General features: G+C 45.2%; 1 protein-coding gene across 1 annotated transcript in view; it reads right to left on the bottom strand.

The window, feature by feature from the left end:
• Positions 1 to 756: 756 nt before the first annotated feature.
• The window catches only part of LOC144699680 (proton channel OTOP3-like), a 46,823-nt gene continuing 25,002 nt past the window's right edge, over positions 757 to 22,577 (bottom strand). Inside the window, exons 5-7 of the mRNA XM_078570817.1 lie at positions 16,691 to 16,821; positions 10,274 to 11,193; positions 757 to 5,302 (exon numbers count right to left, since the gene is read on the bottom strand). Coding sequence (XP_078426943.1) covers positions 5,132 to 5,302; positions 10,274 to 11,193; positions 16,691 to 16,821 — 1,222 coding nt within the window. The 3' untranslated portion in view covers positions 757 to 5,131. The remainder of the gene's footprint in view (positions 5,303 to 10,273; positions 11,194 to 16,690; positions 16,822 to 22,577) is intronic.

Here is a 22,577-nt window from a genome sequence, read left to right as displayed (position 1 = left end):
CTCATCCTCGTGCTCAAATCTCTCCATGGCCTCAGCCCTCTCTATCTCTGCCTCCTCTCAGCATGAAGAACAACAACTCGCATTTATATATGCCTTTAACACTAAAGCATTCAAAGACGCTTCACAGGAGCACTATCAAACAAAATTTGAAATTGAATCACATAATGCATATGGGCATATGGCCAAAAGGTGGGTTTTAGGGAGAGGTGGAGGAGAGAGAGAGGCAGGCAGAGAGGTTTAGGGAGGAAATTCCAGAGCTTGGGGCCTGCACAACTGAAAGGCACAGCTGCCAATTGTGGAGTCTTCAAAATTGGGGATGTTTAAGATGCCAGAATTGAGGAATGCAGAGATCTTAGAGGGTTGCAGGGCTGGAGGAGCTTACAGAGATTTGGAAGGGTGAGGCCAGAGAGGGATTTGAAAACAAGGATGAGAAATTTAAAATCAAGGCATTGTTTAACAGGGAGCCAGTGTCAGTCAGCGCAATGGGTAAGTTGGGCTTGGTGTGAGTAAGGACACAGACAGCACAGCTTTGCATGATCTCAAGTTTACAGAAGGTAGAATGTGGGAGGCCAACCAGGAGTGCATAGGAATAGTTGAGTTTAGAGGTAACAATGGCATGAATGGGAATTTCAGCAGCAGATGAGCTGGGGTGGGATGGAGCTGGGTGATGTCACAGAGATGGAAATAGGCAGTGTTGGTGATGGTGCAGATGTGTGGTTGAAGCTCAAGTACAACAGGGTCAAATACAACACCAAGTTTCTGAACGACCTGGTCATTTTTTTTTCTTTGTTTTACAGGATGTGGGCTTCACTAGCTAGGCCAGTATTTATTGCCCATCCCTAATTGCCCTTCAGAAGGTGGTGGTGAGCTGCTGCCTTGAACTGCTGTAGTCCCTGTGGTGTAGGTACACCCATAGTGCTGTTAGGAAGGGAGCTCCAGGATTTTGACCCAGTGACAGTGAAGGAACGGCGATATATTTCCAAGTCAGGATGGTGAGTGGCTTGGAGGGGGTCTTCTAGGTGGTGTTGTTCCCATTTATCTGCTACCCTTGTCCTTGTCCTTCTAGATGGTAGTGGTTGTGGTTTTGGAAGGTACTGCCTAAGGAGTCTTGGTGAGTTTCTGTGGTGCATCTTTTAGATGGTACACACTGCTGCCACTGTTTGTCAAGAGTGAGTAAATGTTTGTTGAAGGGGGTGCCAATCAAGTGGGCTGCTTTGTCCTGGATGGTGTCAAGCTTCTTGAGTGTTGTTGGAGCTGTATTCATCCAGGCAAGTAGAAAGTATTCCATCACACTCCTGACTTGTGCCTTGTGGACAGATTTTGGGGAGTCAGGAGTTTAGTTACTCACTGCAGGATTCCTAGCCTCTGCCCTGCTCTTGAAGTCACAGTATTTATATGGCTAGTCCAGTTCAGTTTCTGGTCAATGATAACCCCCAGGATGTTAATGGTGGTGGATTCAGCAATGGTAATGCCATTGAATGTCAAGGGGCGATGGTTAGATATTCTCTTGTTGAAGATGGTCATTGCCTAGCACTTGTGTGGTGTGAATGTTACTTGCCACTTGTCAGCCCAAGCCTGGATATTGTCCAGGTCTTGCTGCATTTGGACATGGACTACTTCAGTATCTGAGGAGTCGCGAGTGGTGCTGAACATTGTGTAGTCGTCAACGAACATCCTCACTTCTGACCTTATGATGGAAGGAAGATCATTGATGAAACAGCTGAAGATGGTTGGGCCTAGGACACTACCCTGAGGAACTCCTGCAATGATGTCCTGGAACTGAGATGATTGACCTCCAACAACCACAACCATCTTCCTTTGTGCTAGGTATGACCCCATCAGTGGAGAGTTCTCCCTTGATTCCCACTGACTCCAGTTTTGCTAGGGCTGCTTGATGTCAAGGGTAGTCACTCTCACCTCACTTGTGTAATTCAGCTCTTTTGTCCATGTTTGAACCAAGGCTGTAATGAGGTCAGAAGCTGAGTGACCCTGGTGAAACCCAAACTGAGTGTCAGTGAGCAGGCTATTGCTAAGTCAGTGGCATGTGATAGCATCGTTGATGACCCCTTCCATCAGCCTCGGGCAATCACCAGGGCGAATGATAGAGTAGCTGTTTAGAGAACAGAGTTTGTGGCAGGGTCCAAATACAATGTATTCGGTCTTTCCAATATTTAGTTGGAGTAAATTTCTGCTTATCCAGTACTGGATGACAAGTGGAATCTAATTGTGTGTTTTCAGGTGATGTTGCTGAGGGGCAGCATGGAGATGGGAAATGAGAGGGGGCCAGGGATAGATATTTGGGGTCTCCAGAGGTAATTGTGCAGGAGCAGGCGATTCTCTGGTTCTGATTGGATAGATAAGAATGGAACGAGGTGAGTGCAGTCTCACCAGCTGGATCTCGCCACCTCTCTCTCCTCTAAGACACTTCTTAAAACCTAGCTCTTTGACCACATTTTTGGTCACCTGTACTAATAGCTCCTGATGTAGCACAGTGTCAAATTTTGTTTTATAATACTTCTGTGAAGTGCGTTGGAATATTTTACAACATTAAAGGTGCTTTAGAAATGCAAGTTGGATTTGTGTGAGGCTATCCACGGTTTAAAATTTGCTGAAATCAAACCTATTTTGTTAGCTTATTTATTACAACTAGTATTCTTATTGGGGAGAGGGTGGGAAATTGGAGTTGAGGCCTAAATGAGATCAGCCATGATCGTATTGAATGGCAGGGCAGGCTCGAGGGGCTGAATTGCCTACTCCTGCTCCTAGTCCTTATGTTCTTATGTATTAATCAGCGAATAATCACCCTTAAAGTTATTGACTGAAGATTTTGATATATAGTATATTTTTTAAAATGATGGTTTCAATTTCCCAGTGGCCATTGGACCCTTCAGTTTTAATGAAGAGAAACCAGCTGATAACTGGTCTGGTCCCTTGTTGTGGAAAGTTCTCACCTCTCTGAAATAAATACTGGCTCGAAAATAATTTTGATTTTACTAACTGACTCTGTGCATTTGCACTGACACCTGTGAGGGGTGATGTTGTAAATGTTGAGTTCTCCCCCTCAAAATCTTAAACCACCAGGGCCAAAGCAATTGATTTCTAAATGGTCAGGTATCAGGATCCATGGACAGACTCCTCTAGGTCACTGACAACCACATTAAGGATTGTCTGAGCTCGGTTCTGCACTCGGAAGTGCAAAGTATTCAAAAGAGTCATTTCAGAAGCTTGTGAACAATTGCTTTTTAAATTCCTTTCAATGAGGCTGTTCCCTCCTGTAGTTCACTCAAGGAATGCTTTTCCTGGCCTCAAATCATCCCAAAGTGAAGTATGGTCATTACTGTTATTGGGAAACGCAGTAGCTAATTTGCACACTGCAAGCTCCCACAAACAATAGGGTGATACTTACCAGGTAATCTATTTTAGTGACATTTATTGAGGGATAAATACAGGACGCTGGGGAGAACTTCCTTGCTGGTTTTCGAAAAGTGCCATTGGATCTTTTAAATCCACCTGAGAGGGCAGCTGGAGTCTCAGTTTAATGTCTCATCTGAAAGACTGCACCTCTGACAGTGCAACACTCCCTCAGTACTGCACTGGAATGTCAGACTAGAATTTTGTATTCAAGTCCTGGAATGAAACTTGAACACAGGCCTTTTGACTCGGAAGCGAGATTGGTGCCAACTGAACCACGGCTTAAAGCTATGTATCGGGCACCACTTGTCCCTTGTACAGTACCTAATGCACTGGGTATTCAGTGGAGCTCCCATGCTTTGTCTGGTTATTACTACAATTGACATTTGAAAGAATTAAGTGGCCATCACCACATCAGAATCACCCTCTGATCACCGACACAATTTGCCAGCTATCCACTCAGTCAGGACCAGAGCTGCCAGTGGTTAGTGTTCCAGTCACGTACACTAGAGCTGCTGTGGTTGTACATTGACAATCTACATCAATCCAACATTCACACAATTTCATCAGTACAATTTCATCCCGCGCACATCCTGGCAATGAAATTCTCTCCATGTCACCTGGAGCTTTGACTCTCGTATACAGCAGTTCAGGTTCAGAACAAATGATCGGTTGCTGGCCCAGGGTTGGTGGAGAAAACTTTCAATGATGGGATGTCCTTGACCAGTTCATTGGTATGTATTGTTTCTGAAAATCTTTGTGTTTGCTGCAACCTCCTGGCTAATTTCTTCCACATCTCTCCCTTATGCCAGTCTATGTCTGTCTCCCCCTTGAGCTAATCTCTGCCAGAGTCTCCCTCTGTCTCTCTTGTTGGAGCCACATGCAGTTCCTTGTTATTTCACCTGGTGCACATAAACGTGCAATGCCCAATCAATTGTCCAATTGCAACATGAGGTTTATGTTGCAGAATTGTGTGGAATACAACCTTTATTTTACATTGGTTCCTTCTTTATCTGTTAGAATTTCCACACTGGTTCTCTGACCCCTTCACCACTTCAACAGTGAATCTGTGTCAACTCAAAAAACATTGGATTTCCAACAAGTAAAATGATGGCTGAGTTCCCTACAACCCTTTTCATTACACTAAATAATGACAGCTCACCTCCAAAGCATTCAACCAATGGTCAATATTTCGAATCAGGCAGTGATTTACTCTTCAGTAATGAAGAAGAATCAGGCAGCGATTTACTCTTCAGTGACAGAGTGAAGAATCTGGCAGTGAGTTACTTGTCAGTAATAGAGTGAAGAATCGGGCAGCGATTTACTCGTCAGTAATGGAGTGAAGAATCACAGTGAGTTACTCGTCAGTAATGGAGTGAAGAATCAGGCAGTGAGTTACTCTTCAGTAATGGAGTGAAGAATCAGGCAGTGAGTTACTCGTCAGTAATGGAGTGAAGAATCGCAGTGAGTTACTCGTCAGTAATGGAGTGAAGAATCAGGCAGTGAGTTACTCGTCAGTAATGGAGTGAAGAATCGCAGTGAGTTACTCGTCAGTAATGGAGTGAAGAATCAGGCAGTGATTTATTCTTCGGTAACAGAGCGAAGAATCATGCAATGATTTATTCTTCGGTAACAGAGTGAAGAATCAGGCAGTGATTTACACTTCAGTAAGAGGGAGTCAAGAATCAGGTGATTTACTCTTCACTAACAGATTGAGGGATCAGGCAGTGAGGTGGATTTCCAGGAGATTACCAGCTGCATGCATTCTGTAAAAAACTCCCAATGGCAGCCCAAAATTCAGAATGGCAAACCAGACCGAAAACCCATAGAACCGTTTCTCAAGACCATTTTCAAACTGGGGATGAGCTCCAAATGCAGGTATAATCCAGAGCTGGAAAGGAACAAGATTCAGTCAGTCACCCTCTAGGATAACATCTGCCATTAGGCACAAATCAAGAGTCAATTATTACTCATATTACTCAATTATTACTGAAAAACATTTAACGTAGTACAAGTAGTAGAAAAACACTGACATATGCATAAATAAACCAAACAATTACAGCACGCATAGTGCTAGGCATCTCTGTTCCTGGGCAGTGTAACCAAGTCTGTGCTCCGAGACAGTATGAGCAGGGAGCGTTTGATGGGGACAGTGTCAAGGGAGATTTACTCTGTATCTAACCTGTGCCATACCTGCCCTGGGAATGTTTGGTGCAACAGTGTAGAGAGCACTTTAGTCTGTATATAACTGATGCCATAACTGTTCTGGGAGCTTTACTCTTGTGTGTAACCACTGTTTTATACCTGATCTGGGAATGTTTGATGGCTCGCTTTGAGGGAGGGGTGGGTGGGTTTACTCTATGTCTCATTTGTGTTGTGCATTTCTAGAATGGTCCCTTCAGATTCGAAACATTTTTTAAAAATTCAAAACATTCAACAAAAGTACATTCCATTGAAAACAAGAAAGTCAGCAAGATCCGAACATAGCTTACTAAGGAGGGAGAGAGAAAAAAACAGGAAATTACAGGCCAGTTAGCCTGACATCAGACATCGGGCAAGTGCTGGAATCTATTGTTAAGGAAGTTTTAATAATGCAAAGCATAGTATGCTCAGACAAAGTCAACATGGTTTTACGAAAGGGAAATTGTGTTTGACAATTTTATAGTTTTCTGAGGATGTAACTAGTAGGGTAGATAAAGGAGAACCAGTAGATATAATATACCTGGATTTCCAAAAGACGTCCATAAGGTGCACACAAAAGGTTAATACACAAGGTAAGGGCCCATGGAGTTGGAGGCAATATAAAAGCATAGATAGCAGATTGGTTAACGGACAGGAAGCAGAGAATAGGGATAAATGGGGCATTATCAAGTTGGCAGGTTGTAACCAATGAAATGCTGCAATGATCAGTGCTGGAGCCTCAACTATTTACAATCTATATTCATGTTTTAGATGGGGGGACAGAGAGTAATGTATCTTAAGTTTGCCAATGATACAAAGAGGCTGTAAAGAGATATAAACAGTTTAAGTGAATGGGCAATAAGGTGTCAGGTGGACTATAATATGGGGAAGTGTGGGGCTATTCACTTTGGTAGTAAGCATAGAAATGCAGAATATTTTTTAAAAGGCATGAAACTTAAATGTTGATTTTCGAAGGGACTTGGGTGTACTTATACAAGGAACACGGAAAGTTAGTATTTCATACAGCAAAAGAGAGACAAATGGCATGTTGGCTTTTATTGCAAGGGGATTGGAGCACAAGAATAAAGAAGTTTCCCTTGGTGGAGAATTCTAGAACCAGGGGACATAGATTCAAGATAAGTGGCAGAAGATGTAGGGGGGACATGAGGAAGAACTTTTTTAATGCAGAGGGTAGTGGGTGTCTGGAATTCACTGCCCAAGTTGGTGGTAGAGGCAGAAACTCTAAACTCTTTTAAAAAGTACCTGGATCTGCACCTTAAGTGCTGTAAGCTGCAGGGCTATGGGCCGGTGCAGGAAGGTGGGATTAGAAAGGGCACCTGGGTGTCCTCGGGCTGGCATGGACAAGATAGGCCGAATGGCCTCCTTCTGTGCTGTAACTTTTCTATGGTTCTAAGTCTTGCTACAATTGTACAGGGCTTTGCTGAGACCACACCTAAAATACTGTGTGCAGTTTTGGTCTCCATATTTATCAAAAGATACACTTGGATTGAAAGGCAGTACAGTGAAGGATTACTAGATTGGTCCCTGGGATGAGAGGGTTGTCCTGTGATGAGAAGCTGAGTAAATTGGCTCTGTATTTTCTGGAGTTTAGAAGAATGAGAGGTAATCTCATTGATAAATACAAGCTTCTGAAGGGACTTAACAGGGTACACACACAGTCTCAAACACAGGGGCATAGTCTCAGGATAAGGGGCAAATCATTTAGGAATGGGTTGAGAAGAAATTTCTTTACTCAAAGGGTTGTAAATCTTTTGAATTCTCCACTCCAGAAGGTTGTGGATGCTCCATCGCTGAATATATTTAAGGTTCAAATGGACAGCTGTTTGGTCTCTCAGGGAGTCAAGGGATATGGGGAGCAGGCTGCAAATTTGAGTTGAAGCCAAAAATCAGCCATGATCATATTAAATGCAGGACAAGCTTGACAGATATGTGGTCTACTCTTGCTCTTATTTCTTATGTTCTTATGTTAACTGCTTTGAGATTGTTTGATGGGCCAGGGTAGAGGGACATTTATTGTGCGTCTAGCCCATGCTGTAACAAAGTTAGTTGGGACACTGTTGAGGAATGCCAACAGGGAATGAACCACTTTGCACAGTGCCAACATCCAGCACTTTTGGGTTAAATGGAAGAAAACAAGCAATAGGATTATCAACTCAATAGAGAGAGAATGAATGGAGCAATGCAAGAGGTCAAACACATAGTGAAAGTCATGAGTGCTTGAGATAAAGTTTTTTTAGGGCTTTACAATTAGGGGCATGGAGTGCAATAGTAAAGAACTAATGATAAATTTGTTCAAAAACATTGGTTAGGCATTCCATTATAGTGAAAGTACTGTGAAGATTCACCAGTTCCCACTGGAGCAGAGAAAGGTAAGAGGAGGTTTAATTGAGGTTTTAACATTGTACAGAGCGAACAGGGACTTGTTGGGGAGTCAGTGATAAGGGGTCATGAATATAGAATAGTTACGAGAGCGAGGAAGATACAAAGAAATCTCCTTAGAGGGTTGTAGGAGGGAGGGTTTTGCTACAGGGAGTAGTTAAGGCTGAGACCATTGCATCTTTTTGGGACAATAAATAAATATTTGAAGCAGAGGGAGACACAGGACTGTGGGGAGAGAAGGGCAGTGGAATTATCTTCAGTTTACTGTGGTGAAGAGCCAGCACAGTCATGGTGGGTTGAATGGATTTGTTCCAAGCTTTAAACTTCTATAATCATGGAGATGTCAGACCAAACTGCCTTCACTATTCACTGAGTGGTTGAGCTTATTCTGTGGCATTTACAGTTTTGTTAATTCTTAACAGGATTAGGATAGATCTGGAAATAGGTTGGATTTCACATCCACGGGGCGTCCCAAAGTGCTTCCAGAATGTACACAACATGATCCCACAAACACCAAGTCATTTTAACTTGTCATACCTGGATCCAATTGACCAGCTGTTTTATTTCTACCTGATTTTACTTCAATGGAATCTAATGGGAAATAACTCGAGTGGCTGATTTGATTTCAACATTTCCCAAACGAATGAGTCAGGTAAATATGATAAATTACCTGTTAATCAGTTTTAGTGATGTTGGTTGAGGGATAAATATTGGCCAGGACACCAGAGAGAACACCTCTGCTCTTCTTTGAAATAGTGCCAAGGGATCATTTACATCCACCTGAGAGGGCATGTGGGGCCTCAGTTTAACATTTCAACTTTCAACACTGCAGCACTCCCACAGACAATTCAGCCTGGATTATGGGCTCAAATTTCTGGACTCAGTTTGAACCTGTAACTCTCTAACTCAGAGGCGAGAGTGCTATGAATGTGCAGCATGTTGCAAGGCCTGAATTATATCTCAGACAGTGTGTTAAACTGGAATATTTCTAATGCCACTCCTTAAACTTAAGAAATTGCCACTTGGGCTGTTTATTTCGATTGCATTAACAGAGTAGATTCATCAGAATGATACCAGGGCTTAAAGGGTGACATTATGAGAACAAGTTGCATAAACTATTCTCTTGAGTGTAGAAGATTAAGGGGTGATCTAATCAAGGTATTTAAATGTTAAAAGGATATAGTAGTGGAGGTACAGAAAAACTATTTTCTCTGGTGGAGGAATCTAGAACAGTGGGGCTTAGCCTTAAATAGAGCTGGACCAATCAGGTGTGGAATCAGAAAGCATTTCTTTACGCAAAGTGTAGTGGAAATTTAGAAACATTACCCCCCCTCCCCCAAAATAGCTGTTGATGTTGGGAGTCAATTGGAGACTTCAAACTTGAGATTGATGGATTGATGGACATCTTCCGACTAGGCACTTTACAGCCTTCTGGGCTGAATGTTGAATTCAACAACTTTAGATCTTAAACTCCCTCCCCTCATCCCCACCCTGTTTCTTCCCCCTCCCTTTTGTTTTTTTCAATAATTTATATAGATTTTTCTTTTCCCACCTATTTCCATTATTTTAAAATCTACAACTAATACCTTGTCAGTCTTTCCACCCCACCCCCACTAGAGCTGTACCTTGAGTGTCCTGCCATCCATTCTTAATTAGCACATTTTCTTAGATAATAACCTTCAACACCTCTTTGATCCTTTTGTCTGTGACATCTTTTGATTATCTGCTCCTATCACTGCTTGCTTGACCCTACAACCACACCCGCCCCCTCAACTTCTCTCTCCCCCCCGCCCCACCTTAAACCAGCTTATATTTCACCCCTCTCCTAACTATACTCAGTTCTATTGAAGGGTCGTGAGGACTCGAAACGTCGACTCTTTTCTTCTCCGTCGATGCTGCCAGACCTGCTGAGTTTTTCCAGGTAATTCTGTTTTTGTTATTGATGGATTTTTGCTGGATAAGGATATCAAGGGGATTGGGTTAAAAGTGGGTAAATGGAGTTGAGATACAGGTCAGTCATAGAATCATAGAATGGTTACAACACAGGAAGAGGCCATTCGGTCCATTGTTTCTGTGCAGGCTTTTCCACAAATGGAGGTACAGACTCGAGAGGCTCAGTGGCCTCCTCCTGTTCCTATGTTCGTACCTGATGCATCTGCCAACCATAACGTTTGGGGAAGTGGGGGTGGGTGAGCCACCAGAATCTGTGGAACTATCGGCTAGCCCAGGAAAAGAGGGGTAAGGAGGAAAATTGTAATAAAAGAAGCCAAAGGTAACTTACTATTAGGTTGGACATGATCATAAACATAGAGATCTCTTTCAGGACCTTCTGTTTCCAGTTGAATTTGCTGTTCGTTTGTAGCGACATTTGGGAAGTTCTCAAGTCCAGTTTGGATGAACAGTTGATCACTCCATTAGCATTACTTGGCTCATCTTGTCCATCAGTAATTGTGTTTAATGTTGCTGCTGTAGTGGGCTCATGAACATCATTGACTATCTCTAAGGGCAGTGTCTCCTGCTGAGGGTTAGTGGTGAGGTCCTCCTCACTCATCTCCCCAGATCTTAAACAAAGCTCTTCTGCACCATGTTGTCTATGCAAACCCTCAATAATGAAGAGGTTCTGCAGTATGTGTTCGATGATTATGAGCATGGAGTAGGTGAGATTGAGAATATCCACGGGCTGCCTGAGATGGGTGGACACAATGGCCACGATAGAGAAATAAGAGATGCACAATGGGCCAAGCGCAGCTACCTGCAACAGAACCACATCTAGACTGCGAGTTGGGTTCTCCTTGGTGTCAACATGTCTCTCCCTCAACTTGTGGATGGCTGTACCAGCTAGAGAGCAGAGAGACATGACCGAGAGCAAGATGATGTGGAAAACATAGAACTGCACAAAGGGTTTGGGCTGTGAAGGATCAGTTGAAATCTCTATCTGATACAGGATGAAGATACACAATCCAATGATTATCACCACTAACCCCAGCAGTGGTCCCAAAAGAAGGCCATAACCTCTGAACTTGTAACTTGTATGAGTTATGTGGTGGTCAATGGCTCTTCCGATGTTTGTCCACATGATGTAGAGCATGGCAGAGGAGATGAGGCAGTATTCTATGTTAAAAGGGTACATGATAACAACACACTTTCGAAAAATAGTGCACAGCTCACTCTGACAGCTGTAGGCTACAATGTTGATGTCATCTATAAAAACAAATCAAATTTGATGAGTTGAATAACAAGAAATATCTCCATTATTTTCATTATATCCACCCTCTGCTGGGAGTACTTTGAATTACATAGCATTTAAAACACACAATAATTCCAACTGCCCTGTGCCATTACTTATGTTTCACACAAGCCTCCTCCCACTTCATTTTGCCTTATCAACATATCTTTTTGCCCCTTATATATATATCTAGCTTTCCCTCAACTGCATCTCTTATTTGTTTCAATTGCTCCTTGTGGCAGTGAGTTCCATGTTCTAACCACACTCTGAGTAAAGAAGTTTCTCCTGAATTCCTTATTGGATTTATGAGTGATTTCATTTTATACTTAAGGGCACCCCCTTTTCCCTTCATCTGTTTTGAAATTTAATCTCTCCTGCCTTTCACCCTATCACAGACCTTCCCTATTGTGCTTTGCATGACCCACCACCTACCTCCCTTTCCCTGCCTGTATACTTGCATAAAACCTATTACATCTCTAACTTTTCCCATTTCTGATGAAAGGTCATCGACCTGAAACATTAACTGTTTCGGTCTCCAATGGTACCAAACCTGCTGAGTATTTCCAGCATTTTCTGTTTCTATTATATTTATTCCCCTTGAATTCCTTCACAAGTGGAAACATCTCTACAAACCCTACCAAATCCCTTTATAATGTTAAAGACCTCCATTAGGTCCATAAGATGCATGTAAAAGTGTATGTTGCCAGAGCAACATGGACATCTTATGGTGGCCAGTGTGGGTCATATTGGCGCCAACAGCACAGAGTTTCGTCCCTGTTCCAGCTGGGGTGGATTTGGGACCTGCCTCCTTTCCCTACCTGTGGTGCAAGTCATGGTGCTGTGGGTCGGACCTGTTCAGGCAGAGAACTCAAGAAGAAGATCCACTACCGACCCCTCATGACTTTCAATGAAATCACCCCTCAGCCTCCCTTGTTTGAAAGATAACAACCCCAGCCTCAGAGCTAAAATTCTCCAATCCCGGCAACATCCTCATAAATCTCCACTGTGCCCTCTCCAGTGCAATCGCATCTTTCTTATAGTGCGATGACCAGAACAGCATACAGTATTTCAGCTGTGGCCTAACTAGTGTTTTATACAGTTGCAGCATAACCTCCTTGCTCTGAAACTCTGTGGCCGGGATTTTCCGCCCCCATTTGCAGCAGGCAGGTGGCGAGATTGAAGAATCTCGCGAGAAGGCCCTAGCTGCATTTCCCGACAACATAAATCCAGAACGTGATTGTCCCCTCCTCTCGTCAATGGTGGGCCATGTTTCCTGCTGTCGAATGCGGGAACTTAATTGTAATAAATTAGCATCTAATTATTGAGGCCACACACTTGAATCTTTCCCCCATGTCAAATTTAAATCCCATGATGGCATGATTTCATGAAGCCGTGATTTACAACTGCCTTTAAAAGGCGTGAGCCTGGTAGCCTCAACTTCAAGGTAATTTCAGAGGTGAATGCACACAGCTTTGCCCAGCACTCACGATGATCTCAGCAGCTCTGATTCGGGGGGGGGCACAGTCAAGTCTCCGCAGTGGCGTATTCATGGCTGGCTTGTGGTGCCAGAGCAAGGGTGACAATGCAAAGGGGAAGGGTGAGGGGCAGCCTTGGGACAAGGGTGACAGTGCCAGGGGTGCCAGTGGCAGCACCAACTGAAGTTTGAGCACAAACACATGCAGGGGTGGGGTGGGGTGGGAAGAAAACGGCCGGGCTAATGGCAAAACGTGTCAAAGATGAGCACTCCACTGCAGTTGAGTGTGTTTAACTTGAGATCAATTGACATGCTTGGAGTCAGCCTAGTTGAGCAATTGTGTCTACACAAGCAGCATTAATTCCTAACAATGCCAGTGATTGCTCCTCTACTGTTATCCTCTCACGCGCAGACTTCAAACTCGAATGAGTGCTATGGTGCCTCAGAACCATTGCCCAATCGGGCAAGCTTGAGGATCCTCTTGGGAAAGGTGGCCATCGAACACTGGCTGAGGGGTGTGCTCTTAGTCATTATGTTTTATTGACATTGAAAACTCACCCTCATGGTACAAGCAAACCGCGAAGCCTTGAAGTCCAGGTTAGTACAATGACTGCACCTGAGATGAGAGTTCAGGAAGCAGTTGAGTGGCTGAAGCTGCCACCACTTGGTCATGTGGTGTGGGGCGGTGCTGGGTGCGGGCATGGTGAGCCATCATGCACGTTAAACACTGGGCATCCATGTGGTGGCCTGGACTCTCTGGCATGCGTTAAGGAGCCTTGAGAGGCAGCTGCAGGCGATGACTTGACCAAGAGTGGTCCTTAGGAAACAATTGCTGACCCTTGCGTCTCTCTCTTTGACACTGCAGTGAGGAGACCATCAGGAAGATGGAGTCTGGTGATCTCACTGTCTGCCTCATTGCTTCCAGGCAGGAGAGAAAAAGGAGAAGAATGCGATGGAGGCGCCTGGCTTGCCAAAGGGAGGACCAGAAACCTGAAGACCAAGGAATGGTACGGCCTTCTCCGCACGCAGAGGATGAACCCCACAGAGCCGTCGTTCATAGGTGCATCGCTAGATCCAGGGTCTATAGATGTTGCATGTGTTACCTGCAGATGAGCGAGCATCAGTTGCTGATGCCTGCGCATGTCAAGAAAACTGGTCATGCACATATGCCACCTTCTACAGAATTTGGCACCACGGGGACTCGGAGGGCATCCACTGCCATTGGCAAAGTTACCGCTGTGCTTAATTTCTGTGGCAGTGGCTCCTTCCAGGGCTCCACTGGGGATCTTTGCAGGACCTCTCAAGCCTCCACCCACAAATGCATCCAGGCGGTCACGGATGCCTTTTTAGCCAACCCACACACCTTTGTCAATTTCAACAGGGATCAGGCAGGCCAGGAAGCAAGAACACTGGGATTTGCTCAGATTTCTGGATTTTCACAGGTTCAGGGTGCCATCGACTGCACCCACGTGGCTCTTAAATCTCCCTGGCAACAATCAATCCAGTATGTGAACCACAAAGGCTTCCACTCTCTCAATATTTAGCTGGTCTATGACTATAACAAATGGATTGTGCAGGTGTGTGCTAGGTACCCCAGAAGTACCACGGCTCATACATCCTCAGCAGGCTTCAGATCCCTGACATCTTCCAGGGACAACACAGGCTGCAGGGCTGGCTTCTTACGGACAAGGGCTACCTGCAAAGGACATGGCTGATGACACCTGTGCGGCGGCCTTGGACTCCTGGTGAGAGAAGGTACAACAAGGCTCATGCTGCAACCTGGAGTTTGGTTTGAGCACATCATTGCCCAATGAGGTTCCAGTACCTGGACAGATCTGGTGGAGCACTGCAGTAAACTCTCCAGAGGGTGTCACGCTCATAGTGGCTTGCTGCGTGCTACAACCTGGCAATGGGGGGAGGACCTGGATGATGAGGAGATGCAAGAGCTGCATGTCTCCTCCGATGAGGAGGAAGTCGAAGGGGATGAGGGTGATGAGGCCCAGGAAGGTGAGGGTGCAGGCGATGAGGCCATTGCACTGGCCAGATGAGGCAGGTGTAGTCGTGAGGCCCCCAATTGCCGCAAAATTCCAGGAGGATGATGACGAGGTGCAGTGAGGACAGTCTGGAGATCTTCACATTGCATCTGGGAACATCTGACACCTGTCTGGCTGAGGGCAGCGCACGTACGCTCTGTGAAGAAGCTCATATCATCGAGATGCTACTGAGGTATATCGGACACATGGACTTTAAGACAACTTATCCTTTGGCAAGCTTCATCACTTGTTCCCTTCAGCACCACACCTTCACCTGTCAGGAATGTTGTTGAGATGAGGGGCAGGGGTGAGTGGGAGCCATAGACAAGGAGACATTCTTGGGAGTGTATTTATAATGGTCAACATTAAGTACAAGTGATTAACACCCATGCCCATGTTGTGCAATGAAATCTTCTTGACCTTTCTAACCCTGATGCTACGTCTTGGTGCTCCCCTGACATCCACAGTGGAGCTGGTGGCAGCCTGCTGACTATTACACCCTCTTGTCTGTGATGACCTTGATGGGCATCCTCTGGAGGGCCAAGACCTGGAGGGCACTGGCCTGCTTTCGGGTCCTGTTGTGTGGCAGTGCCACCCTCCTCGGCCTTCAGAGCCAGAGCTGCTGGGGTCACAGGAAGTGGTCTGGACACTCCTGGAGTCACTGGGTGGATGGCACCAGGGTGTGCACCTGCTGATCCTCCTCCCTATGGGTGCTTGAGGGCCCCTGGCTGACTCCTTGAGAGGAAGGGGCAGCTGGAGTGAGCTTGAGATGCCCCGCCTCGCGTTGACACTGATGGATACCAGCAAGTGCCTCAGCGATGAAGTGTAGCTCCTGCAGCAGTGCAGGACTGATGTCCTGGACCAAGGTCTCCATGGCGGCCACCATCCTACCAGCGTTGATCTCGGTCTGTTGGCATTCCAGCGCTACAACCTCAGACTGAAGGCGGACGGACTCCTCCATCATACCTTGCAATCTGAGGAGTGCAGCGGACATCCCTTCCTGATGTTCCCGAGCTTGCCTTTGCAGCTCCAGCAACTGAGGTATGGGTTGAGAGTGATGAGAAGAGTAACTTACCCTGGTGGAACAGAGGAGATCGTTCATCCTCTTTCTGCACTGGGTGCTTGTCCTCTTTTGCAGGGCGTTGGTGCTGACCACCACTGTTACCACCTCTCATGCTGGATTGGTAACCTTGCTTGCTGGTCTTTGCCCAGAGCGGGGGTAGAGGATTTTGCGGTGCTGTGCCCAATAGGCACTCGAGGGAGACGTCACTAAATTTGGAGGCAGCATGTTTCCCCCTCCGTTGGCAGCCATGACTTTCTAGCAGCTTCCGATGCCTTAAAGAGAGCTAGCTCTGTGCAGGGGCGCCCTTTAAATATGGTGCCTGGATTACTGAAGGCCTGAGGTTACTGTGGGGGTGGGAGGCCGCCACGCCAGCGATACAACCTGAAACCCGTGCCTCTGCATTTTTTAAACAAAGTGCCACACAATGCAGCAGAAAAAGATGTCATTGCCGTCGGGTCAAATGCCCCTTGCCCCACCCAATATCAGACTTTGCCATTTCTGAGACAATTTCACCCCATGCCTCAGTTGATAAAGGCAAGTATCCCATATGCTTCTTGACCACCTTATCTACATGTCCAGCCGCCTTCAGGGATCTGTGGACACGCATTCCAAGGTCCTCTGTTGCTCTATACTTCACAGAGAGTAGTCTGGTAATTGCTTCCCTGCCTATGTTGCTATGAAGCTGGGATGAAAATGCTCAATGAAAGTAACTCTCTTTATCATTTTCCCTCAAGTCTCCCAGTAGATAAACATTAGACCGTCACTTTGCACCTTCCTGTCCATGTAAAGTAACTGACTGGATGAAAAATCACTGTCTTGTTTTGCAAAAAATAACCCTGGAAAAAACAGAAAGTAAGGAACTGAGGTATTATGGGATATTTGATGCCCACACATGAAGATACCTGTAAGGCGTGTGCTGCTCCCATTGTGTGCAGTCTGCTCCTCAACCTCCAATTCCATGTGAATCGAATCATCAGTCACTGCATTCATCCATAGTACCAGGTCTGTAGCTATGGTAAGCATCAGCCCACATCTACAGCAGGGGTAAAGAGGTAAAGAGTTTGAGGTGAATATATTCAAGAATTCCCCAGGCAACTGATGGGATGTTGAGTACGCTCAGATCTAACTGCATTCCCAATGTAACCAAGCAACATATTCAGGGTTGGTTTGCACTATCAGCTTTTATGAAGATGTCATAGAGTTGTTCAGGCACAGAAGGAAGCCATTCAGCCTACCCTGGCCATTCTTTTGTGAGTATCTTCCCATGTAATCGCAGAAGGTGCAACACCTGCCCCTTTACCTCCTCCCTCCTCACTGTCGAAGGGCCCAAACACCTTTTTCAGGTGAAGCAGCACTTCACTTGCACCTCCTTCAATGTGGTCTGCTGTATTCGCTGCTCCCAATGCGGTTTCCTCTACATTGGGGAGACCAAATGCAGACTGGGTGACCGCTTTGCGGAACACCTTCGCTCAGTCTGCAAGCATGACCTAGACCTCCCTGTCGATTACCATTTCAACACACCATCCTGCCTACATGTCCGTCCTTGGCCTGCTGCAATGTTCCAGTGAACCCCAATGCAAACATCTTCCAGTTAGGCACTTACCAGCCTTCCGGACTTAACATTTGAGTTCAACAACTTCAGACCATGAACACTCTCCTCGATCTTCACCCCTTTAAAAAAATTTATTTTATTTATTTTTAAAATTTACTTATTTTTATTTTTATTCATTTATTCATTTTTTTAAAATCCCTTTTTCATTCCTTTTCCTATCCCTTTCCCCAACCACCACCCCCTTCCCACACCCCGCCCCCAACAAAAGGGCCATCTGTGACTTGTTCCATGTTGTTCTTTCACAGAGTGCTCACCCTTGTTCTGCTATTCACACATTCTGCCTTCTTAGCTTTATGCCTCTATCAGCACCTTCTTTAGCCCTTACCACTGCCATTAACACTCCCTTTGTCTTGTGTTCATGACATCTTTGTCAATCTCTCCTTAGCCCCCATCTATCGCTGACCTTCTATCCTGCTTTACCTGCTCCACCCTCCCTCAAACAGTATAAATTCCACCACATTTCTACTTCTCTTTAGCTCTGAAGAAGAGCCATAGGGACTTGAAATGTTAACTCTGTTCCTCTCTCCACAGATGCTGTCAGACCTGCTGAGCTTTTCCAGCATTTCCTGGTTTTGTTTCAGGTTTCCAGTATCTGCAGTATTTTGCTTTTATCTTTTGTGAGTACAGTTTTCCAACACTCCAGAAGTCTTGAGGAATGAAGGATTAATCTGAATACTACAGCTAATGACACCCAGGAAAAAAGTCATGGGAATATTTTAAAAATCATGTTTTTCTCATTTTTCGAAATCTTACTAGTTGTAAACATTTTGGATTGGAGGAAAAGGTTGTTTGATTGGATGGGTGGTTGGAGGCAGGGTAGGGGCAGTCATTTGATGAAACCTCCAGAAATATATCTAAACATGTTGGCAGCCATTTTGATGGCCTGTTTGGGAATAATATCAACTTCAATAAGCTGAAGTTTTATTCTGTGGGGCTTTTTAAAAAATTAATCCTTGGGATATGAGAATTGCTGGCAAGACCAGCGTTTATTATCCATATATTTACTCTTGAGAAGGTGGTGGTGAGCTGCCTTCTAGAACTACTGCAGTCCACGTGGTTAGATGCTGTTAGTGAGGAATTTTGACCCAGCGATAGTGAAGGAACAGCGATATAATTCCAAGTCAGGATGGAGTGTGACTTAGAGGGGAACTTACAAGTGGTGGTGTTCCCATGCGTCTGCTGTCCTCCTTCTTCTAGGTGGTAGAGGTCATGAGATTGGAAGGTGCTGTTGAAGGAGCCTTGGCAAGTTGCTGCATCTTGTATATGGTACACACTACTGCACAAATGATGAAGGGAGTAATGTTGAAGGTGGCGGATGGGATGCCATCTGTCCTGGATGGTGTCGAGCTTCTTGAGTGTTATTATTGGAGCTGCACTCATCCAGGCAAGTGGAGAGAATTCCATCACACTCCTGACTTGTGCTTTGTAGATGGTGGACAGTCTTTGGTGGGTCAGGAACTAAGTTACTTGCCACAGAATTCCAAGTCTTTGAACTTTGTAGCCACAGTATTTATAAGGCTGGACCAGTTAAGCTTCTGGTCAATGGTAACTACCACCTTCACCGCCCCCCCCAACCCCACGAATGTTGATGATGGGGGAATTCAGTGATGTTAATGCTATTGAACATTAAAGGAAGATGGTTAGATTCCCTCTTGTTGGAGATGGTCATTGCCTGGTACTTGAGTGGTGCAAATGTTACTCATCACTTATCAGCCCAAGCCTGGATATTGTCCAAGTTTTGCTGCATGCCGGCATGAAAGTGGACTGATTTGGCACTAATTTGCCAGATTGGATTTGTCCTTGTTTTTGTGGACAAGACATACCTGGGCAATTTTCCACATTGCCACGTAGATGCCAACATTGTAGCTGTACTGGAATAGTTTGGCTAGTTCTGGAGCATGAGACTTCAGTAATATTGCTGGAATGCTGTCAGGGCCCATAGCCTTTGATGTATCAGTACCTGAGGAATTGCGCATAGTACTGAATATTGTGCAATCATCTGCGAACATCCACACTTCTGATCTTATGATGGAGGGAAGGTCATTGATGAAGCAGCTGAAGATGGTTGGGCCTAGGACACCACCCTGATGAAATCCTGCAGTGATGTCCTGGAGCTGAGATGACTGACCTCCAACAACCACAACCATCTTCTTTTGTGCAAGGCATGACTCCAACCAGTGGAGTTTTCCCCTTGATTCTCATTGACTTCAGTTTTGCTAGGACCCTTTGATGCCAAGGGCAGTCACTCTCATCTCACCTCAGGAATTCAGCTTTTTTGTCCGTATTTGGATCAAGGCTGTAATGAAGTCTAGAGCGGAGTTGTCATTGCAGAACCTAAACTATGCATCGTTGAGCAGGTGATTGCTGAGTAAATGCCACCTGATAGCACTGTCAGCGACACCTTCTATCGTATTTGCTGATAAATGAAAGTGGACTGATTTGATACTAATTTTCCAGATTGGATTTGTCCTGGCTTTTGTGGACAAGATGTACCTGGGCAATTTTCCACATTGTCACGTAGATGCCAATATTGTAACTGTACTGGAATAGTTTGGCTAAGGCCACGACCTGTTCTGGAGCACAAGTCTTCAGTAGTATTGCTGGAATGTTGTCAGGACCCATAGCCTTTGATGCACCAGTGGCTTCAGCCGTTTCTTGATATCACGTGGAATGAGTCAAATTGGCTGAAGACTGGCACCTGTGATGCTGGAAGAGGCTGAGGTGAATCATGCACTTGCCACTTCTGGCTGAAGATGGTTGCAAATGCTTTAGCCTTGTGTTTTGTACTGAAATGCTGGGCTCCCCCATTATTGAAGATGAGGATATTTGTGGAGCCGCCTCCTCTAGTTAGTTATTTAATTGTCCACCATTATTCACAACTGGATGCGGCAGGACTGCAGAGCTTTGATTTCATCCATTGGTTGTGGGATCGCTTAGCTGTCTCCATCGTATGCTGCTTTCCCTGTTTGGCACACATGCGATCCTGTGTTGTAGCTTCACCAGGTTGATACCTCAATTTTAAGTATTCCTGGTGCTGCTCCTAGCAAACTCTCAAGCACTCATTTTACCAGGGTTGATCCCTAGGCTTTGTTGGTAAGGGTAGAATGAAGGATATGCTAAACCCTGACATTGCAGATTGTGGTTGAATACAATTCTACTGGTGCTAATGATCCACAAACTCGTGGGTACCCAGTTTTGAACTGCTAGATCTATCCTGAATTTATCCCATTTATCATGGTGGCGGTGCCACACAATATGATAGAAGGTGTCCTCAATGTGAAAACATGACTTTGTGTCTGCAATAACTGTGCAGTGGTTACTCCTATCAATACCATCATGGACAGATGCATCTGTGACAGGTAGATTGGTGAGGACAAGGTCAAGTAGGTTTTTCTCTCTTGTTGGTTCCCTCACCACCTGCCACAGACCCAGTCTGGCAGATATGTCCTTCAAGACCTGGCCAGCTTGGTCAGTATTGGTACTATTGAGCCACTCCTGGTGAAGGGCATTGAAGTCCCCCACCCAGAGTACATTCTGTGCCCTTGCTACCCTCAGTGCTTCTTTCAAGTGGTGTTCAATATGAAGGAGCACTGATTCATCAGCTGAGGGATGGCTTGGTTGTAATCAGTAGAAGAGTTCCTTTCCCATGTTTGATCTGATGTCACGAGACCTCACGGGGTCTGGAGTCAATGTTGAGAACTCCCAGGGCTACACCCTCCTGACTGTATACCACTGTGCCACCACCTCTGGTGGGTCTGTCCTGCCAATAGGACAGAACATCCCCTGGGATGGTGATGGTGGAGCCTGGGACATTGACTGTAAGGTATGAATTGCAGAATGTTACGGTGCAGAATGAGGCCATTCGGCCCATCTTGTCTGCACCGGCTCTCCAAATGAGCATTATGACTTAGTGCCATTCTCCTGCCTTATCCCCGTACCCCTGTACATTGTTTCTATTCAAATAATCATCTAATGCCCTCTTGAATGCCTCGATTGAACCTGCCTCCACCACACTCCAGGCAGTGCATTCCAGACTCGAAACGCTCGCTGTGCGAAAAAGCTTTATCTCACATCACATTTGCTTCTTTTGCAAATCATTTTAAATCTGTGCCCGCTCGTTCTCAATCCTTTTACGACCAGGAACAGTTTCTCCCTATCTACTTTATCCAGCCCCCTAATGATTTTGAACACCTCTATCAAATCTCCTCTTAGTCTTCTCCTCTCCAAGGAGTACAGCCCCAACCTCTTCAATCTGTCTGCAAAACTGAAGTTTCCCATCCCTAGAACCATTCTTGTAAACCTCTTCTGCACTCTCTCCAATGTGTTCACGTCCTTCCTATAGTGTGGCGCCCAAAACTGTGCACAATACTCCTGCTGAGGTCTAATGACTGTCGTATATAAATTCAGCATAACCTCCCTGCTCTTGTACTCTGTTCCCCGATTAATAAAGCCCAGGATACCGTATGCTTTATTAACTGCTCTCTCCACCTGTCCTGCCATCTTCAATGATCTATGCACATATACACACAGGTCTTTCTGCTTCTGCACCCCCTTCAAAGTTTTACCCCTTGTTTTATATTGTCGGTCCATGTTCTTCCTACCAAACTATATCACCTCACATTCCTCCACATTGAACTTTATCTGGCACGTATCTGTCCACTCCACCAACTTGTCTATGTCCTTTTGAAGTTCTATACTGTCGTCCTCGCAATTCACAATGTTTCCAAGTTTCGTATCATCCGCAAACTTTGAAATTGTCCTCTGCCCACCAAGATCTAGATCATTAATATATATCAGGAAAAGCAAGGGGCCCAATACTGACCCCTGGGGAACTCCACTACAAACCTCCTCCAGCCTGAAAAATATCCAATGACCATTACCCCCTGTTTCCTATTACTGAGCCAATTTTATATCCACGTTGCTACTGTCCCTTTTATTCCATGAGCTATAACTTTTCTCACAAATCTGTTGTGTGGCACTGTATCAAATGCCTTTTGAAAGTCCATGTGCACCAGATCAACAGCATTACCCTCATCAACCCTCTCTGTTGCCGCTTCAAAAAACTCCAAGTTGTAATTGCTGGGATTATCCTTACAACCTTTTTTGAACAAGGGTGTAAATTTTGCAATTCTCCAGTCCTCTGGCACCTCCCCTGAGTCTAGGGAAGACTGAAAGAT

Source organism: Cetorhinus maximus, chromosome 24 (genome assembly GCF_964194155.1).
Source record: "Cetorhinus maximus chromosome 24, sCetMax3.hap1.1, whole genome shotgun sequence".
Classification (NCBI taxonomy): Eukaryota; Metazoa; Chordata; class Chondrichthyes; order Lamniformes; family Cetorhinidae; genus Cetorhinus; species Cetorhinus maximus.
This window is presented reverse-complemented; position numbering and strand designations above follow the sequence as displayed.